This window comes from Equus asinus, chromosome 2 (assembly GCF_041296235.1).
Source record: "Equus asinus isolate D_3611 breed Donkey chromosome 2, EquAss-T2T_v2, whole genome shotgun sequence".
NCBI classification, from domain to species: Eukaryota; Metazoa; Chordata; class Mammalia; order Perissodactyla; family Equidae; genus Equus; species Equus asinus.
Window position 1 is genome coordinate 52343459 of NC_091791.1, and position 20206 is coordinate 52363664.

At 40.3% G+C, this 20206-nt stretch overlaps 1 protein-coding gene across 2 annotated transcripts in view; it reads left to right on the top strand.

The window, feature by feature from the left end:
* Positions 1–20206, top strand: part of ZNF365 (zinc finger protein 365) — a 70233-nt gene that overhangs the window by 19995 nt on the left and 30032 nt on the right. Inside the window, exons 4-5 of one of the 2 annotated variants that reach the window (XM_044755674.2) lie at positions 2419–2456; positions 3187–6023. The exons of the other annotated variant lie outside the window; for it this stretch is intronic. Coding sequence (XP_044611609.1) covers positions 2419–2456; positions 3187–3445 — 297 coding nt within the window. The 3' untranslated portion in view covers positions 3446–6023. Of the gene's footprint in view, positions 1–2418; positions 2457–3186; positions 6024–20206 lie in introns of those variants that run through there. 2 annotated transcript variants of the gene reach the window in all.

The window sequence follows — 20206 nt, forward strand, 5'->3', positions numbered from 1 at the left end:
CTGGGTGTCCAGTTTCCCCAAGCCTATAATAACCTGAGATGCTGTGTTTGTGTTTTAGAAGTACTCAGATTGGCTTTCACTGCAGTTGGCTCTCAGTGAATAGGTATATTTTTCCAACCTGCAACCTTGATCAGGGACTCTGTTGATCCCCATCTTCAGACTCTCCTTTCCCTAAGCAAAAAGAAGACGAAATAGTTGGACTAGGAGAAAATGGAGGTAGTTAGATAGGTGAAGTGGGAAGAGTGTTTCCATCCACCTGAGGCTGTAGGGACCAGGAGGAACAGTGGCCTCTTGTGTTCACGGGGAGGAGAGCATATGAAATTCTATGGGGACTGATAACGAGCCCCACCTCCTCCCCAAGCTTCTTAATCTATAGGATCACTGAAGAAATTCTGATCCTTCCGTGGATTCCACTAGACTTTTTGTGTACACACCTCCTTGCTCTTATTCTTATGTACACAAACCCGTACTTTGTAGAGAGGCAGTGCAGAGTGAAGGCTTGCTAGGACTTGGAATGTGCTAACTTGAGTTTGAAGCCCAGCCCTAACACTGGTGAAACGTTGAGGCTTCGAACCAGCCACTTAACTTTTCTACGTTAGTTTCCATATCTGTAAACTGAGGATGATAATGCTTCCCTCATGGGGTTGTTTTGAGGGTTTGTTGTGTTTGTTATATGGTCAGTATTTTTCCTGGTGAGTGACATATAGACACGTGCAATTTATGGTACCTGTATATATGTGTGTGTGTGAGATTTATGGCTCATCTTTACCCATGTTTATTAATGCATTTCCCTTTCTCTAAGACATAGTCAATTATTCCCATTTCCTGAGGTCCCAGCAGGGTCTGTCAGTGACATTCATAGGCGCTAAGGTTGTAGTTCTTAAAACATTTTGGAAGTCAGGGACCCCTTTGAACATTTGATAACACTGTTGGCCTTTTCCCCGGAGAGGAAGCATGTGCACACATGTACACACACACACTCACACACGCTTTCTCTCTCCTTCTCTTAACTTTGCATAAAATTCCAAAGGGTATTATGTATACATATGCAAGAACTCATCAGACTCTATGCTTACATGCATACAGTAAAGTGAAGAAATTTTGTTATGCCTCAAGAGTCATTAAAAAAAGGAAGGAAGAATTTAAAGGAAGAGAAACCCTGTAAATTTTTTGCAGGTTATATATACACTGAAGTCCATTAAGGAGCCCAGCTGAGAAGCTCCTGTTGGTGCTGGTGGGGCAGGAGGGTAAGAAGGTGGAAATGCTGATGCCTTTGGGGTTCTCAGAAGCTGCCAGCCTGGTGTTCGCCTGAGCCATCTGTCCCACCTCCTTTGTATGTTGCATAACCTCACAACCTTCATGCAAGGAAGGTGCCTTTTTCTGTTCATGTTTACTAATCTCATGTGGAACCCAGCCAGCGTGAACAGGGTCAACAATAATGCTGATTTCTGATTGTGTCAAAAGGCAGAAGGCAAGAATCCCATCTTGCCTTCTTGAGGACACGACCCTCAAAAGTTAAGAAACTTTCTTTCTGATTTGCTCCTGTCTAAAGCTCAGGCTGCTGACTGAAGAACCTGAGGGGTGATCCTGTAAGGTGGAGTTTGGTTTCTTGGGTTATTTGAGCATAATGGGAACACGGGTCTTCTCTACAGTGGGCCCCGGACAACCAGATGGCCCTTTCTCCACATTTTCTTTGTCATCCTCTTCCTCTTTTGGTCTGCCTTCTGATGTGACACCATTTCTTTTAGTGAAGGCTGCATGAGGGAGGTCAGGAACTGAAGGTTGGGAATACACTGGGTTTGTCTATAAAGTGGTTGGTGACATCTGGATCGCAGAATGGTGATTATCAATTTATTCTGCAAATGATATTCTGAGCCCAGCCACAAAAGTGCACGCGGATATTTTATTATGAGTGAAAAATAATCTCAATGATAGATGACCTCAGGGACAGTTATGGAGTTGGTCTTCATATGCTCTCATTTTAGAAATGTTGTATTTTAGGCAATAAACATTTTATGCCAATTTTCCCCTTAGTTGATACACTGTGACCAGCCACAGCTGTAGTAAATTAGCTGCAAATACAGCCTGAATCAATGAAGAAATAATGGCACATCATTCCAGTTTTTAAAAAACATGTTTTTTCAAATGTTGCTCTATTGGGGGGACTCTCTGACTTGTTGAAATTTTTGAGATCTGATACTGGCTTCTGGGAAATCTCAGAACAGGGAGCCGCAGAGGCTGAGCACAAGACGTTCTTGGTCACTGCTGTGATGGATGCTCCATGGGCGGGGCTGCGATAGCAGTTACTGGCTTCCTTAATAGGAATACAGTTTCTTAAAAATATAAGCAAGGAAGATTTTAAAAACCAAATCCGACCTTCAAGTGAAGTAATGTTTTTTCTTATTTGTTTTCCTTCAGCTTACAGATATCTCCTCAAATAGGAAACCCAAATGCCTGTATGTATGTCTTTTTTATACTTGGGCCATTTGATAATGTTTGCATAATATGTTTTCCTGTTGCATTTTGTTGATATCTATAATACCAATGGATTTGAGAGTTTCAGGTAAAAATGCTTGTATACTTTCTAAAATGTGAATGTGACTTTCAGATGTGCTAATAGTCTTAGTATATGGCAGTGTGGTAGTGCTACAGGAGTATTTCTACAGTATTATATAGCCTAACTTTTTCTTATTGAGGTATAGTGTAGTCATAATAGCTCTATAGTACAATTAATGTAGTATGTTTACTACATTTTATATATATATATGTATACACACACACATTTATACTATGGATCATGTGCTTTATAATAGCTATACTACAGATTTGTTTGAGTCCTTTAGTAGTTACTTAAAGAGTCAAGAGATAGGGGTTCTGTTCCCTTCTTCTCTGTAGACCAACTGTATATATTTTCCTGGATAGTCATTTAAGTTTTCTATGCCTGTTTTTATCACAGGTCAATAGGACTAGTAATATCTCTCTGGGAATTTAGTATCATGAAACTGCTTTGTGACGGCCACAGGAATTTTTGGAAGAAAAATACGAATATATATTATTTGTCTTACTGGCAGCATTATCACCACTCTAGCATGCAGGGGTGATTGTGCCATAGGTAGTTTTTATTCTTTTCAGTATTTAAAGAAATCTTTCTTTCTGCTCATCTCCCTCTCACCCGACCATCTGTAGCAGCCGAGGGCACCCACATTCTGTGTGTAACCACCCTGATCTCAAGACCCATTTTCATCCAAAGGGAAGGAGCTACCTGAAAAAAGCCAAGGATGACAGAGCCAGCACGCAGCCTTCGAAAGCCATTCACGAACAGGCTGAGTCCCCAAGAGAGCTCTGCAGACCACTGAAGAAAGGGGAGCTGGGGCTTAGCCGCAAGGGCAACATCAGGCCCAAAATGGCTAAAAAAAAGCCAACAGCAATTGTGAACATCATCTAAAAGGGTGGGTGGCTCTGGACCACTGTTGCTGGGCTTTGGGGGTGTTGTTCTAGGAACCAACAATAATGTCCTTTTGGATACATCCCATAGTAGGACACTCTGGGAAAGCAAAGGGTACTACACATTTATTTCGTGTCCATACAAGCACCTGGATTAACCAGAATTTAAAAACAGGAATCTCGGTGAACCAGAATTTTTTTACAAGCCCCTTTTTAGAAGCAAGAGGCAAATTACAGAAAGAATGTAAAAAGATGAAGTCAGTTGTATCTCAAAGTTTTAGTAAAACAAAGTTCCATCTTCTACAGTACTGAGCCCAGTCTCCAGTACTTGCTGCATCGAGGATTCTATGCCATGGTCCTTCATTCTCAGACCCACGGCCACACAGCATGTCAGGTTGGAAAAACTTTCCTCTGTGCCCACTGGTCTCTGAATTGCAAGGCAAAGAATAGGAATGTAAAGTTCTGTTAATAGCAGTGGAAGAAAAATGTTTTTGTTTGTTTTTAACCTTCCCCTCAATTAGTTTGGAAGCCTCCAAAATAAGGATTCCTGTTTCCCTGAGTGTTCTGGTTAATCAAGATTTCAATGTTTGGGTTGCTTCAGGGACTCATTCACTCAGAGTTCAGTTCTCGTTTTAATGGACTGTTTTCCAGTTTGTTTGTTTGTTTTGGGCTTTTTGTTTCCCTGGATGCATGTTTATTCCGATTTTGGTCCACTCTGCTCTCTTCTTCGGCTGAGTCCTCTGCACCCTAAGACCGTGCTGCCGGCCTCTATTTAATAGCTGCTGCTTGTGCTGTGCTGGGGGAGAACAGTGCAGCCCTTCCATCAGCGCCGTCACCAGGGCAGGGTCTGGATGGTTGGATGCCAGCGGATTGCTTCCCTGCTCCTCGTAGCTGTAGGCATGACTTTCTCCTTGCTGGCCTAGCTTTTCCACCTCCTGCTGCTTCTGTGCCCTTTCATGACTAAAGTATACTTTCTGACCTTTCAACCAAGTATCTGAAGTGTTCGTTGTACACCACTTTCTAAAGTAATTTCTGAAATAAACACTGCATGTGGGATCCAGAATCTGACACCATCCTCCCCTTCCTCCCTAAAGTGGCCTTTGTTAAGAACCTCCTGCTTTACGAGTTTTCTTCAAGAATGAATTTCCATGTTCCTTCTTTTTTAATTTAGCAATATCATCAGGTCTCCTGCAGAGTTTACAAAGTGCTGACATCCTTCTGGAAATAAGAATAATTATGTCCACAAATAGATACATATATACATACACATAACACATACAAAATATGTATGTCAACTATATTAATTTATTTTTAAATACTCATGGAAAAGGTATGTGTTTGTGGTGGATGATTTTTTAATTATATATGTTCATGTAGATTAAATTCTCTTCTTTTAAAAATTAAAAGTGTAACCTAATTAACATTAGTAGAATTATGGTTGTTATTGCAATATGCATCAGATTAGCAGTGCGTTAAAAATAGGTAATAAAGCAATTACTTAAAATACCAGTAAATTGAAAAGTGTAACTTAATCATTGTATAAACATTTTGAACCTCTTATAGTGAAAATGTTGATTTTTGAATCTTCTCTTTGACTTTTGGCTCATGGAGATGGGCCATTCATGTGGTATATAGGCAACTGTCAAGTGGGAGAAGACATTGCTGTGAATATCATGTTTTTAGGCTAACATTGTAAAAATTATAATGTTACTATTATTGTTTATTTGGAGAATTAACCTCCTCCCAGGTTATTTCTTATTGATGTTTATACTATGATTGCACTTTAGCCTTTTGCATACTAAAAAATTGACTGGTTAGTTGTATTGCATGTTCTTTGTCCTGTAATGTATGTATGCAATAACGACAACTTGTTTTTAAACTTGTTTGTGTAGCCAGATTTTTTTTTCCATTTTATTTAATGTAACCTGCGTTTTCCATTTTCATTTAATATGCCTAGAAGGCATGACAGCTCTCCTTGGCAGTGGTACCCAGTAATCTTCAGAAAGCACCACAATGTCATATCTACTCTATGTACATTACACAAGACAAATAATTTTAAGATTTATTATATTAAAAAAAATTTTTTTAAGTTCCAACGAAATTCTGACCCTCATACAAGGAAATGCATTATGTAAGTTGTACTTCCCGTAAATTTCCTCCTGAAACACGGGAGCTGGCTCACTCTGAAGGATATCCCACTTACATGCTATGACTTGAGCCATGTGCCATGTCCCACTTGGGTCTTATTTTTAAATATTTTCTTTGTCCACATGGGCAGTCAACCTTAGAGTTGCTTTTTTGAAGAAATCACCAAAGTTTCTGGGAAAACGTGTTCAAGGTTAAACTGAGGAATGGATCTAATTTTATTTGTTTTGTAAGGAAGAAATCTTTATTTGAACTATTTTTCTTTTTTCCCAGACTAATTTACAGATTCTTAACTGCAGAGTTCAGATTGCCTAGACACTTTTCCAGTATTCTACAGGGTCAATCAGTTGTTGGAAGTTGGAATATTCTGTTCCCAGAATTAAAAAAAAGTTTTTAGATTATGAAATATTATAATAATAAAGCTATATTTCTGACTAAGGTGTTGGTATGTTTTGTCTAGTTGAAATGTTTCTGGAGAGCCAAGTATGTTGGTCCATTAACAGTGATCAAAATGGTCCTTCATGAACAGGCTGTTTCTTGTACATATAATCACCGTGATCTTGTACCTATAAGCTTTCTTGAGAACTTAACTTGATTGTTTTTATCATAATGCCTATATCTAAAAGTTCTTTTTACGTATGTTCACACTGAGAAGTCCTCATTGAAAGCCCATTTGGCACATTTCTCTTATCTTCCTCCACAACTATGAGTAATTTTCCTGCACTGTATTTTTAAACTTGTCAACTCTTGGCAAAAAGCATGAACAGATTTCACAGTATGTATCCCAACCTATCTGTGCTGTATATCCTAGTCGTTGCAAGGCCCAGAGCGTGATCAGGATGGATTGCAGAGGGAAGTATAGCACTGGTAGAATTACTCAGCCATTGGTCTCTTAAGAACCATGGAATTGGGAAAATTTGGGGACCCCATTTGTTCAGCAGCTGTTAGAGCTATTAGGGAGGTGACCTCAGTCTCCCCTTATGCTTACTCATGTTCAAGTCAGTTTGTTCACCGGGTCATAATGTTCTTGAGAAATACCTTTGACATTCTCGATTATCTCTGGGCATTAGAAAACAAATAAATTCCAATATCTTAGTTCTGCTCAGTCTGGAAAATGAATCCTTGAAAAATGAACTCCAGAAATGGCATCCATGCAGGATCCCAAAGACAAGCCCTGGAACCATTTCAAATACTGTTTAAATGATGGAGAACTTGAGAAATTGGATTCCTTTTGGTGGAATTAAGGTGGTGAAATTTTTTTCTTTTCCCTTTTTAAAGATGGGCACCTGAACTAACATCAGGCGCCAATCTTCTTTTTCTTCTGCTGCTTCTCCCCAAAGCCCCACAGTACATAGTTGTTTATTCTAGTTATAGGTCCTCTGGCTGTGCTCTGTGGGATGCTACCTCAGCATGGCTTGATGAGCAGTGCCATGTCTGTGCCCAGGATCCAAACTAGTGAAACCCTGGGCTGCTGAAGCGGAGTGCACGAACTTAACCCCTTGGGCACAGGGCTGGCCCCTGTCCGTGTTCTTTATCAGTAAAGTGGGCATGTCTGAAATTTTCATTTAAGAAAGAGATCTTCAACCTGTAGCCCTATTTGTAAATTTACTCTGGATTTGCAGCCTTTATTCCAAGTCAGAAATGAGTTTCTCTATTAGAGGAAACTTACATATAGGCAGGCCCAGGTCTCCTGCCCACACCGTAATGGGGACACTGGTTTATTTTGTACATGTGGAGGCATGTGCCTGTGATGGTGAATGAGGGCTTTGGTACCCGTGTCCTGTGAGAAGAGATGTGATTGCTGTCCTTAAATATCTGAAGTGCTGTCACATGAAAGACATTACTAAAATCAGTGAGTGAAAGTTCTGAAGAAGCAGGTATCAAGTCATTGAGTGAAAAATATGGAAGTGCAGCACGGAATAGGTCACCTTGTTGAAAAGTGAGCTCCATGTCTCAGCACTGCTCTTGCCTTTGAGGTAGATGGGACTCAGCTTTGGGTAGGGAATTGGACTGGATCCTTCTAAGAACACTTGTGGTGCTGAAATTCTATCATTTGTACTGATACTACATTATTGTGTATGTTGGCCACATAGAACTTAGTGTTGACATGACAAAGTGATTTTGGAAGTTTTCTTACACTGAGTTGGGCTTTCTAAAGTTTTCTATAACGTGCATCCACAGTTATCCTCAGAGACTGCTTTCGAGGTCGGTAGAGATGAGGAGGTATCCTTTTCTTCTCTTAGCAGGTGCAGAAACAGCAGTTGGGCAAATGGGAGATGTACACCTGGCACTGTTACCTCAGGACCATGTGCTTCTCAGAAAGCATCTCACCTCATGAATGTAGTTCCAGTGTTTAAAGAAAAGGTACATTTTTTGTTACAACATGGCTCCTGAATGCAAGCCAACTACTTCATCTGGTGTTCAGTTGAGTCAACAGCAATCCTTTCCAACACTGGGGGAGAAATTGGCAACATTGGACTTAGTGAGAGATGGTTTGTAGTGTGTCAGGCTCCAATATTGTGCCTTCCTCAGGCATTTTTCAGGTAGTTTTGATCATGCTTTTGCCTTTCTTTTAACAATACTTAAGTACATGACTTCATTATATTTTAGAATAGAGGGGGGGCTTATACTAGTTTGAAAGAATTGTCCAAGGCCCAAGACCTCCGTGACACAGCCAGAGGGAGAACGAGAATATTGTCTTCCTGAATCTCAGCCAGTGCTCTTTTCACGATGTTGTACTGCCTCATTGACAAAAGTCCCAGAAAACGCATGCAGTTGTTGATTATACAATGGTTCTCAATGTCCTAAAATTCAGTTTAATATTGATAAACAACTATTGCACCTATTTAATGCAAGCTGCTCTGGGGGATATAAATATCACCACTCTGTAATCACTAGGCATCCCCCATTATAATGGCCACCCCAACTTGCCAAGGAATTCCAAAGTTTTGCACCTACATCTGGTAGAGTTTAGTGCACACATTTTTGGACACTCCAGACTGATGGTTTGCTGACTGACACAAGGGGCGCTGCGTTCACCTTGGTTAGATATACCATAGAGAAACAGAAAGCTGGTTATATATCTCAACTCCTGCTCTTTGTTCAGGTGGAGTGGCCATTTCCCTCATTCTCAGGAATGCACCACTTTATTTTTATTCCTATTTAAGTTGGCCAGTAACTTGACACCACAGCTAAAATTTTCTGTATAATCCTAAACACAGAAGATTGGTGGAGGGAACTGGGATTCTTAAAAAAGGCAAGGGACACTCTAGCATAAACACAAGGGAGCTTACAGGGGGGTACGGGCAAACTGGTGGGGGCACAGTTACTGGGATGCAGTACAAAGCCCTGAGCTTGCCTGCCTGCTCTGGCTCTCATGCCTGCCTCTCCCATGCCTGCCTCTCCCACCTCCTCTAGCCCCACACCCGCCATTCACTTCTCTCCAGCCACTGGCTTCCTTTCAGAGCATCTCAAATATGCTCTCTCCCTGCCCTGCTGTTATGCCCTGTTATGCCTTCTGCCTGGAACTCTCTCCTCTTTCTTCTCCACTTTTAATTTCTACTCGGCCTTCTGATTTCAGCTCAACTGTCACTTCCCCAAGGCAGCTTCATAACTGTTAGAACACCGTGTACCTTTCCCCTGTAGGACTGATCCTAGTGCCCTTTTAGATTTAATGGTGTGCTTCCTTGACTCATATCTGCCTCACCCACTAGCCCATCATTCCATGAACAAGGGGTCATGTCTATGTCTTTTATCCCCAGTATCTCTCCAGTGCCAGGTGCAGTGCATGGCACAGAGTAGGTCTTCAGTAAGTGGGTATTTGTGGAGCATGTGAGCATCGGTAGCCTCAGATATATTAAAAAAAGGAAAAAACAATGAGGAAGTGGATTTTCTTCCATCTGAGGAGAATCAAAGAGGAAGTGGTGTTTGAAGAATGAGTAGGATTGGGGGTGGCGGAAGAGAGGAGCATTTTAGGCAATCTAAATACAGTGATGGAGGTAGAAAGCACATGACAAGGGAGGCCCAGGACATAGCATTATTTCACCTTGTATGGCCATGTCTTTGCCTGTCTGTCTCCCCACATAGAGGGTAAGCTCCTCGGGTCTGCACGAATCCTGCAGCACTGTGTCCTGTCGTGAAAGTACTGTACCTGTCTTGGTGTCTCCAGCCCCTTGCACCAGGCCTGCTACTGTGTAGCCATTTGGGAGATCCAGTGAGAAAGACCGTGAAGAACAGGACTATACCTAGAGCCTAGGAAGAGGCTCAGCTTGGCAGTGAAGGACAGTAGTAGCTCCAGCTATAGAAAGAGAAGGCAGATCTTTGGAGCACTCCCCTTCTAAGGGCCCTTCCAGCTAGGGCTGGAGCACACAGATTGGCTGGTCACCCCTCTTATCACTCTCCTTCTTTTTAGGCTGCATCTATGGAAGCATGGAAATACATGGCACTTCCTTCTTTTGAATCCATATTAAACATTACTAATTGGCCATGGTCATCTTTCCTGATGAACATAGACGTGACCTCAGAATCCTTCTGAACATAGCCATTTCTAGCTATGGTAGGCAGAATAATGGCCCCACCAAAATGTCTATGTTCTAATCCCCCAAACCTTTGAGTATGTTAAGTATATGATAGAAGATGGAGTTAAGGTTTCTAGTCAGCCAGCTTTAAAAATAAGGAAATTTCCCTGGCTTGTCTGGGTGGGCCCAATGTAATCACACGAGAACTTAAATGTGGAAGAGAGAGGCAGGAATGTCAGTGTGGGAGTGATGTGATATAAGAAAGACTCTTCCTGTCACTGCTGGCTTTGGAGAAAGGGGCCACAATCCAAGGAATGTGGACAGCCCCTAGAAGCTGGAAAAGACAAGAAAATGATTTTCCCCAGAGTTTCCAGAAAAGAAGGCAGCCCTCATGACACTTTGATTTTGGCCAAGTAAAACCTATTTTGAACTTTGGAACTAAAAAAGTATAAGATAATAAATGTGTTGTTTTAAGCAGCTAAGTTTGTGGTAATTTGTTAAAGCCGCCATAGAAAACGAACGCACCAACTAGTCACATTGGCGCATAAAGCATGATCTATTTGCCGTTTCTCAACCAGGGTGCACTTGAAAGAGCACTGGCACTGTCTGTCTGCTTTACAGCTTACATCTGCCGCGACTGTGGGTCCGGTTTCCTCACCTAGAAAGTGGGCAGAATGATGTTGTGCCTTGGCCAGCACATGGAGACCAAAATATCAGTGCTTCTGGTAAAGCTGGATTCTAGAACACTCTTTGGACCCATAGCTGTATGCCCTGCTTTGGGACCTTAGTGCAACTGCTTTGCTTTGGTTCTTGAGACCCTATGTCTTCATTCTCCAGCAGGGTCAAGGTAGTGTCCCTGGCCACCTTTTCTTGGGAGTCTGTGCTCTAGCTGTAGTCAACATCTGTCCTTTTTGGCTGCCCAGCATTTGAACCCCCTTCTTATTCCACAGGGAGATTCCCTACCTAATAGGGTAGAGCCATTTCCTACTACAGAACGTAAAAATGCCACATACCCACTTTGCCATCCTTTCCTGAAGCTCTGTGACTTAGACTGCCAATCAGACATGTCTACCTCAGTCTTTGATGAGGAACAATTGACTCAAAGAGGCAGGGGGTGTACAGAATCCAGTTTGGTGAGGAAAGATAGTGAGGCAGAAGCTCCAAGTTTCCTGAGGCATCAGTTATGATAGTTCTGACAGCAGGATCCAACATCTGGTTTGGTTGAGGCAAGTTGTAATGTTTGTGCCCACTGGCAGTGCCCCTGGTGCTTTCACCAGACTGGTATAAGTGGTATAATTTTGGCATTGTTCTTAGCTGAGTAGCACCTCCTCACTTAGTTCTCCATCCTTCCTAGAGAAAATGTGAGCTTACAATGCCATTTTAATAAACTCCTTTCTGATAAATCAGCTAGAATCAGTTTCCATTGCTTGCCACTAAGGATCCTGATGAATATAGCGCATCTGTTTCAAGTAGCTTGGGAATTGGGGAACCAGTTCCTTTTAAGTGAGTCTAGAGTGAATTCCAAGTGGATTGCAATGAAGTGGCTATTGACTTTGTAGCATAAAAGTGTGTGTGTATTCTTACTTAGCCCATTTACTTCTTGTGCTTCAGGGTCAGGTATAGAGTATCTCTCACCATTTGCCTTATCATTTAGGAGGGAGCTGTTCATCAAAGTGAATGCTCAGTTTGGCCCAATAGCTTAAACAAGTCCTGCTTTAAGGTCTCACTAGATGGGTCTTGTCAAAATCACTAAAATTAATTATATATCCAACAATCTGTGCAACCATCCATCCATCCATCCATCCATCCATCCATCCATTCAACTATTCGCCAATATTCATTGGGGGCCCTGTATGAGCCAGTAACCGTAGTAGGTACAGGGATATAGGCTGCCTCCTGACTGGTTTATGTGAGGTGAAGTTTTACGAACCATCAAGGCCAATCCCAGTCACTGTTGGCCTCTCTGGAATGGTGTCCACATTACCCTGACTGGCCCTAGGACTTTTGCAGTCTTCCAGGACCACAGTATCTAAATGGAGTCCCTGATTCAGTCATTCTCTGTCCCATGACACTGGTTATTTTCTTCACAGAATTAATTACTATCTGTAATTATCTTATTTATTCATTTACTTGTTTATTGTCTGTCCCCTACCCCTGCCTCATGGGAGTGCCTTGTTCATCTTGTTCACTGAATATTGCCAAAATCCTAATTGCTGGAGATTTGTTCAGTGAATCAGAGAATTGGTTCTAAAGAGGAAATCCTTCTCGTGAGCTCTGATTTGGAGCAGGGCTAAGGGATAGCCACTGTTGACTGGGATCCTACAGTGAAAAGACTTGGAGGAATCCCTGTAGTATGTAGAATGCACAGTGGAATCATTGGGGTGCCTCATCTGGTCTGAATGTACTTTCTTAGATGAAGGCAGTTCATAGCTGATGCTGGTCCTCCCAGGGACAGCATAGACTTCTGCAAGAGGCAAGCTGGGCTAACAGGCAACCCTGCCTCCCCAGATGGTAACAGAAACTCCTCTGAGATTACGCTATAGCAGTGATTCTCAAACCTTTGTGGGAATCATAACCACTTGGGGAATTTGGTGGGCCTATCTTACTTCAACAAGCCCCAAATTCTGTATCTCTACTAGCTCTCTAACTAATTCTGATACTCACCAAAGTGTGAAAACTACTGTTCTATATGGTTGCATTTCCCAAAGTTTATTCCATGGAACGTTAGCTCCTGGGAATGTTAATAGTTAAATAAATATATCATCAGGCTAAACGTGTTCCCCTACTGCAGATGGTTCAGAATCATTAAAATGCAAATGTGCTTTGTGAATCTCCTGGAGGGGAAAAAGGTATACAAATGCTTCCCAAACTTATTTGACCATGGAACTCCTTTTGTCTAGGGAACATACGTTAACATCTTCTGAAACCACAATAGTTAGTGTACAGAATATACTTAGTGTTCAGGATATACTAAGAATCTCTTCTTAGGAGACCCATATCCTAAAGCAGCTCACAGATAACAGCCAGAGTGGCCCATTTTAGGTGATTTGGGGTTCACCTAAACCCTTGCTTCTCAAAGTGGTCTGTGGGCCAGCAGTTTCCAGCATCTCTTGGGAGTTTGTTAGAAATGCAGAATCCCAGGTCCCACCCCAGAGCTATTGAATTGGACTCTGCATTTTTTTTTTAAAGATTGGCACCTGAGCTAACAACTGTTGCCAATCTTTTTTTTTCCTGCTTTTTCTCCCCAAATTCCCCCGGGACATAGTTGTAAATTTTAGTTGTGCGTCCTTCTAGTTGTGGCATATGGGACCCTGCCTCAGCATGGTCTGATGAGCGGTACCATGTGCGCGCCCAGGATCCGAACTGGCGAAATCCTGGGCCGCAGAAGCAGAACACGTGAACTTAACTACTCAGCCATAGGGCCAGCCCCTGGACTCTGCATTTTAGTAGGATTCCTGGATAGAGAACATAGAGAAGTGGCTCTTAATCAGGGGCCCAGGAATACATGGGGAGCCATTCAATATGCCATTATTGGCCCTCTCCTCACCATCCCTTATCAGAATTTCTAAGTCATTCTTGTAAAGGGAGAGAAGGGGAAAAAGTGTCCTTAGGTAATACTGATATTCTCTCTGGATCTTCTTTGTCTCAATTTTTCCAAGGCTGGACTTCTGGCTGAGAAAGTCAGGGATAGCAATCCTCACAGATTCAGGATACCCAGCAAGAAGCAAACTTTCCTGAAACTACAGCGTTACTCAAGTACTAAATTATATAAATTAATTGGTTGGATCTAATAGGAAAAAAACTGATTGTGACTCATATTAATTAGTGCAAAACTTGCTTGGAATTGTATCATTGCTTTTAGGCTACTTAGTACAAGAGAACTAAGAGTGAAGCTCAAGGTTATCCTGTCTCTTTATTCTTAAGAGCTTTCACTTCTGAAATACTCTGCCAAGTGTACCACCCAGTGGATCATCCAGATAATCCATCCTCTTTTTTTCTGTTCATATGGCCTTTCCTCTGTTTCTGGCCTTTTGCTGTGAACCTGGATTCTCTCCTTTGCCTTGCCTTTTGGTTTTCAGTAGTTTTATTATGATGTGTATCATGTGTGGTTTTCTTTGGATATATGTTGCTTTTGGTTGCTTCTTGAATCTCTGGCAGAGTTTCATGAATTTGTGTATTGATAGTGTTGATATCATTCTTCATTTGGAAAATTCTTAGTCATTATATCTTCAAATACTACTTTTGCTTTGTTCTCTCCCAACCTTCTGGGGCTCATATAATATGTGTTATACCTTTTCATTGTGTCCTATATATCTCTTGTGATTTTTTCTGTATTTTTTATTCCTATTTCCTCTGTGCTTCAGTTTGGATATTTTCTATTGGCCTTTCTTCCAGTTCGTTAATTCTGTCTTTTGTGTCTAATCTCTATTAAGCCCATAATATCAGATATTATATTTTTAAATTCTAAAATTTCCATTTGATTCTTTTTCAGAGATTATAATTCTCTGAAAATTTCTCCATTTTAAAATTGATTTTCTTGACCATATTAATCATTGTTATTTTAAAGTTGTTGTGTACTAACCCCATATGTATATCACCTGTAGTCCTATTTCTTTTGAATGTTTTTTCTTGTGGATTTTAGTAATATGGTCCTAACTCACAGCTTGTCTAGAAATTTTTTATTGAATGCTTGTCATTGTTTATAAAAATTATATAGATCCAAATGACTTTTTCTTCCTTCACAGTGGGTTCATCCTTTCCCCTGCTAGGCAGATGAAATTGGGACTGATAATCTTAAACCAATCTGTTGGTTCACAATCTTGGGAGTTCCCCAGGTGAAATTCAATATTGGCCCTCCTACACAGAGGGCAATGAGAGACTGAAGAAAGAGGCACACCATTCCAGTTTGGTAGGTGGTAGTTTTAATAAGCAAGGGAACTTACATATGAGGCTTGGCTTGGATGTAGATCACCAAGTAGGTAGCCGTATGCACTTGCCAGAATCTTAAAAGTTTGTATAGAGGCCTTAACTGGGTTTAGTCACATATTCAATCCAGATGGTCTCAACAGCACACTACTCTCTCAAGGCTTCATCCTTGAAATGTGCAGGAACTCCTAGTGTGGGAATGATGGTCAGAATGTACATCCCAAGGATGGAGGGAGGAGGAGCAGTTAAGGAACCTCTCATTGCCTGGGTCTAGGTCATGGATCAGCTGGTGGTCATGTCCTCTCGATGACGTCCTCCAACACAGTCAGGGATTGAACTGAGTTGAGGCTGACTTTTCATTTTAGTGACGTTCAGTCTACCTCTGATTTATTTCTGTTACAGACATATTGTCCTTCAGAGTTTTCAACTGAATGCCTGGTGTGTTCACTGGTCTCTCTCCTTCTGGCAGGATCTCATCTTTGTCTCTTTAGCGTTATGAAACAGTGGAAAACTCCCCTCTGACTTTCAGAGGTTTTTGGCATAGCTTGTAAGTCCTAAAGTCTACTCCTTTTTTCTCCAGTATTGTAAGTCTATGAACAAAATGTTACTGTGTGTTTCAGAGGTTTTCTGCTTAGTTTTTCAATCACTTACTCTCACAGCTTCAGAAATTGGCAAATGTGTTGAGGGGTTGTGTTTGAGGTCCCTCAAGCCTTTAATTACATCTCTGTAGCCCCACAAGACCATTAAAATCTCTGCTGTTTTGTCTTTCCCACATTGGTCTGGGAAAATGTCAGATTGCAAATCTCTTAGAATCTGCATATGCCCAAGGGAAAAAGTGACTGCACATTGCCAGAGAGCTGAAGTTCTCTCATCTTGAGAAATTTAGCCACAGCTATCCACTTTGATTCAGCAGCTGTCTGATATCTTTAAGCAGGTGAATCTATTTTATACAGTATTTATAGTTGTTCTTGAAGGAAGCATTGATCAGCCTCAGATTACTCCATTCCACCCAGAACTGAATGTTCTTATCTTGCCTTTTGGATTGACACTTTGATCACATAATTTCTCTGTTTTTTTTCATTTTGGTTTCACTCTGGATGCTATTTCTTGGATCACCCTCAGCTCTGAGCCATTGCAAATCTCTCAATACCTCCCCCAGCACAGGTCAAGTGTCTTAGGCTTCCACCTGATCAGATGTATGAGTACCGGAAAAAAACTACTACGGAACTAAAGCAGTATAAGCTGAACACAGAGCAAGCCAAATGCAAGAAACAACTTTTGGTGGAGGATTGATTTATTTGTGTTCAAGTAATAGTCTCCTAAAAAAAGAAAGGGAAAGTATTTTCTCTAGATATTCATTCTCTGAAGAATTCATTTCATCTGAAATATTCCCATGTTTTCCTAATACTGAGTTCAAAAAACTTGTCCCATGTCTTGAAGGGAGAGCCTATTACTTCCAATGTCTTGATAATGGAAAGTAGGAAAAACAATGGATTAAAGATTTTGGAGTGGCCATGGATTCTGAAATACTAGGTGGTAATTTATAACTCAGAATAAGCTTTTCTTATTCACACTGAAATCTTATGAGAGAGAGGGAGAGAAGGAGAGAAAAGGAAGTTGAGCAGACATGTAATCATACAGCGTGAGGTTATTACTGTAATTTGATGTGCTTCTCCAAACCAATTATAAGAACCCTTGAAGGCAAGGTCCCTCTGTAGCTCACTAACCCATAGAATTTCAGATGATTTGAGAGCTAATAGACCTATTTTGTTAGCACAAGAGTTATTTGAAATAGTATTAAAATATGTATTTCTATTGAAAAGAATCAACCTTAGTAAATGTACTTACTTTGTTTACCAAATGACCACTTACATTGTTCCTGAAAAATTTCCAACATTAGTCATCAACTCCTTGAATCTACTTGAGCTAAACATACTAGTCTTTCTCCTTATTTTGCGTCATTGTAATGTTTATTCATGCATCAGCCTAATGCTGATTATTACTGTGCATCCTGTCTGAAGTGCTTGGAGTAGATTATTTTAGTACTTTGTGCCCTAATAGTCATTTTTTAAAATACCAGTAATGATTCCAGTGGATAAAACATTCAGTAGTCTTTCATAAATAGAACCTGCTCTAAATATGAACAAAATGTCCATTCTCATTTCTTTGCTAATGCCATGTTTGATTCAACTAAAGTTCTTTTCTGCAGCCTTTACCTCTAAAGGGTTGGCAAAGAAAGTGAGAAAAAATGAAAATCGGCTCATCTTAGTAAAAACCTTGAGACATTTGCTAATATTTCTCAGATTTATTGTAGGGGAGGAAAAATAGTTTTCCCTCTACTCTTCTAGGTTCTTCGCTGAGACACGCCCCTCCCCCCCATGTCATAAAAGACAGACTAACAAGAGAAAAACAATTTTAATTACATATGAACATAGGGAACCCTACAAAGATATGAGACTCAAAGAAGTGACCAAAGCAGGAAACGTTTGTACCTTTTAGACAAAGAAACAATAAATTTGTGAAGAATCGACAGGAGAAGGGGATTTGAGCTAGGGGTAGTAAAATGGTGAAGAAGTAACAAGGTTTGTTTATACAGCCTTGTTGGCTCGAAGTTCCCAGTCTGATGATAAGGATGCCTTCTACCCTCCTGGTTTAGGAAGGGTACCTTTCACGTGAGAGATTTATCTCTTAGTTTCAGGGAGACAAAGGAGGGTCAGGGTATCCTTCTTGCACCAGCTGTCTCTTAAGTACCTTTAATTCAAAATAGTCAATATGCCAAAGTGGCATACTTTGGGGTGACATATCCTGAACCTTTACACTATTTATCCAGCTCAAGTTAGGTGTGCTTCATCATCCACAACTCAGACCTCGCTGTGGCATTTTTGCCTTGGAGTTGGACAGGACTTTGAGATCTTTAGTCTGCTTCCTGTTTTATTCTTGGGGAAACAGAGCCATGAGTTGATAGCATGACATTCCAAGAATCACCCAGAGAGTTAGTAGCAGAGAAAGAAACAACGACAGCTTCAGTCTCTTAATTTTCTTAAACTTGAAGCTCCTTGAGAGCAACTAACAAATTCGCTTTTCTTTAGAAACTTAATTCCCTCTTATAATGCGTCTCTCCACAAAAAATACCTAAATCAGAATCAGTGTGTGTATTGTGTATTGTATGCTACCTTTGTGTAAAAAGGGAAAGAGAATAGGAAATATATATTTCCAAAAGGAAACAATGGAAAGATAAATTAAAAACTATAAAAATGAGTTCCCCTTCTAAGGAGAGGGAGAGAACAGGAGGGAGGGGACAAGGATATAGCTAAGATTTCTCTGAATTACTTTGTTTAATGGTTTTGATTTTGGAGTAACATAAATGTTTTACATAATAAAAACCAATCTAAATGTATAAAATTGAAAACAATGACAAAAATGCACAAATAACTAAAGGAATAAAGTATAGAATCCGACGTGATTCCAGTCAGGAATGATTTTAAGTGATCTACCTTCCAGTGGCGATATTTGAACATAATAATAAGATCAACCCTGATGAGATCATAATCTCTAAGGAGATCATAATAATGATCAACTCCGATCAATATTTCTAATGAAAGGAAAGCCAGCAGCAAATGCGTGAATTCTGCTTTGATACAGTCTATTCCCAAAGATTATATAACATGTGTTTCATGGTCCTTTCAGGACTGTGTCATTCTTAAAGATATTACATACTGCTTTTGATTTGGGCTGTATAGTTGGCTTAATCTCAGATCAACAATTGACTACTTTTGTCACCTTGAGCAAGTTATTTAACTTCTCTGAGCTTCCATTTGCATATGTATAAAGTGCACATAGTAATAGTTTTTTCCTCAAGGACTTGCTGTGAGGATTAATATAGATAAAGCACATAAAGACTTTAGCACAATCTCAGGTATAGGGTGAGAGCTCAACAAATTTTGGCAATTGTTTAAAGAAATATGCATCAACAAGTAAAAATAACTGAAAAATAAAAGTAAATAGATCTATTTTTACATTAAAAAATGTGAACTACATTATATATACACAAAAGAGTATATATAATACATAGTATATAGTATATTTTTAAAAAATAGTACAATGACCAATGGGCTCTCCAGGACCAGTTCAACTGACCCCATCTCTTATCAACAGAGTGATTAAGAATTGCCTTTCAGAAAATGTGCAAAGTCACATAGCCAGAGCATTCGCAGAAGAAGAAATCTTGATCTGAAATGAGCATAGAGCCAAAGAGCTTCCTCCCCATGGAATCAAAGGACCAGGACATGACCAGAACTTGAAAGTCAGACTTGTATCAGAAGCGAGGGGTCCCTCATTCAGGAAGATCCAGTGTTAAAATTCCTTCCCCACTTCATCATCAGTGTTTAGAATCCCATCGTAGAAGTTTAGAACCCTGTCATAAATATTTAAAACCTGACCATCAATGCTTGAACCCCACCAATCAAACCCCCCCCACCAACTTTTCTGCATTCCAGCTTGTTCTCCCTAAACTCTTAAATTTTGCCCCAAATCCTAAATCAGGGAGACAGATCTGAGGGCACACGCCCCCTGTTCTCCCTGCAGGTTGATCTTGCAGAATAAAGCTGAGCTCGGCCCAAAGGCTGATGCCGTAATTAACCAGCTATTTATGCCCATGGGACAAGAGAACCCCAGTTTTCTGCGGTAACAAACACTCAGGTACCCCTACCTACCTTAAGATACGGAACATTTATAAGGGATTTTTAAGTTGTTGAAAACAATACTCCCCTTAGTTTTGTTTGTTTTAGAAATTTTTAAAAATGAGATTTTACTGTATGTAGATTTTGTGATTATTTTTTTCTTTTTTCTTAACATTTCTTTGTGGTTAGATACTTATTAACTACATTTCACTCAATGTCATTGTTGTGAGGTGCTCTATTTTATGAATGCACCATAGCTGTTTAAAAAGTCCATTCTGCTGTTGATGGGTATTTGGATTGACTTCAGTTTTTGCTATTACTAGCAATGTTGGTGTAAACATTCTTATACATTTTCCTAGGGACAAATACACAGGAATTTCTCTAGCGCATATCCCTAGGGGTGGAATTGCTATGTTATGAAATGCAATTTAACTTTACTAGGTAATTCAAATTATCCTCTGAAGTGATTGTGTTAATTTATCATCCCTCCAGCAG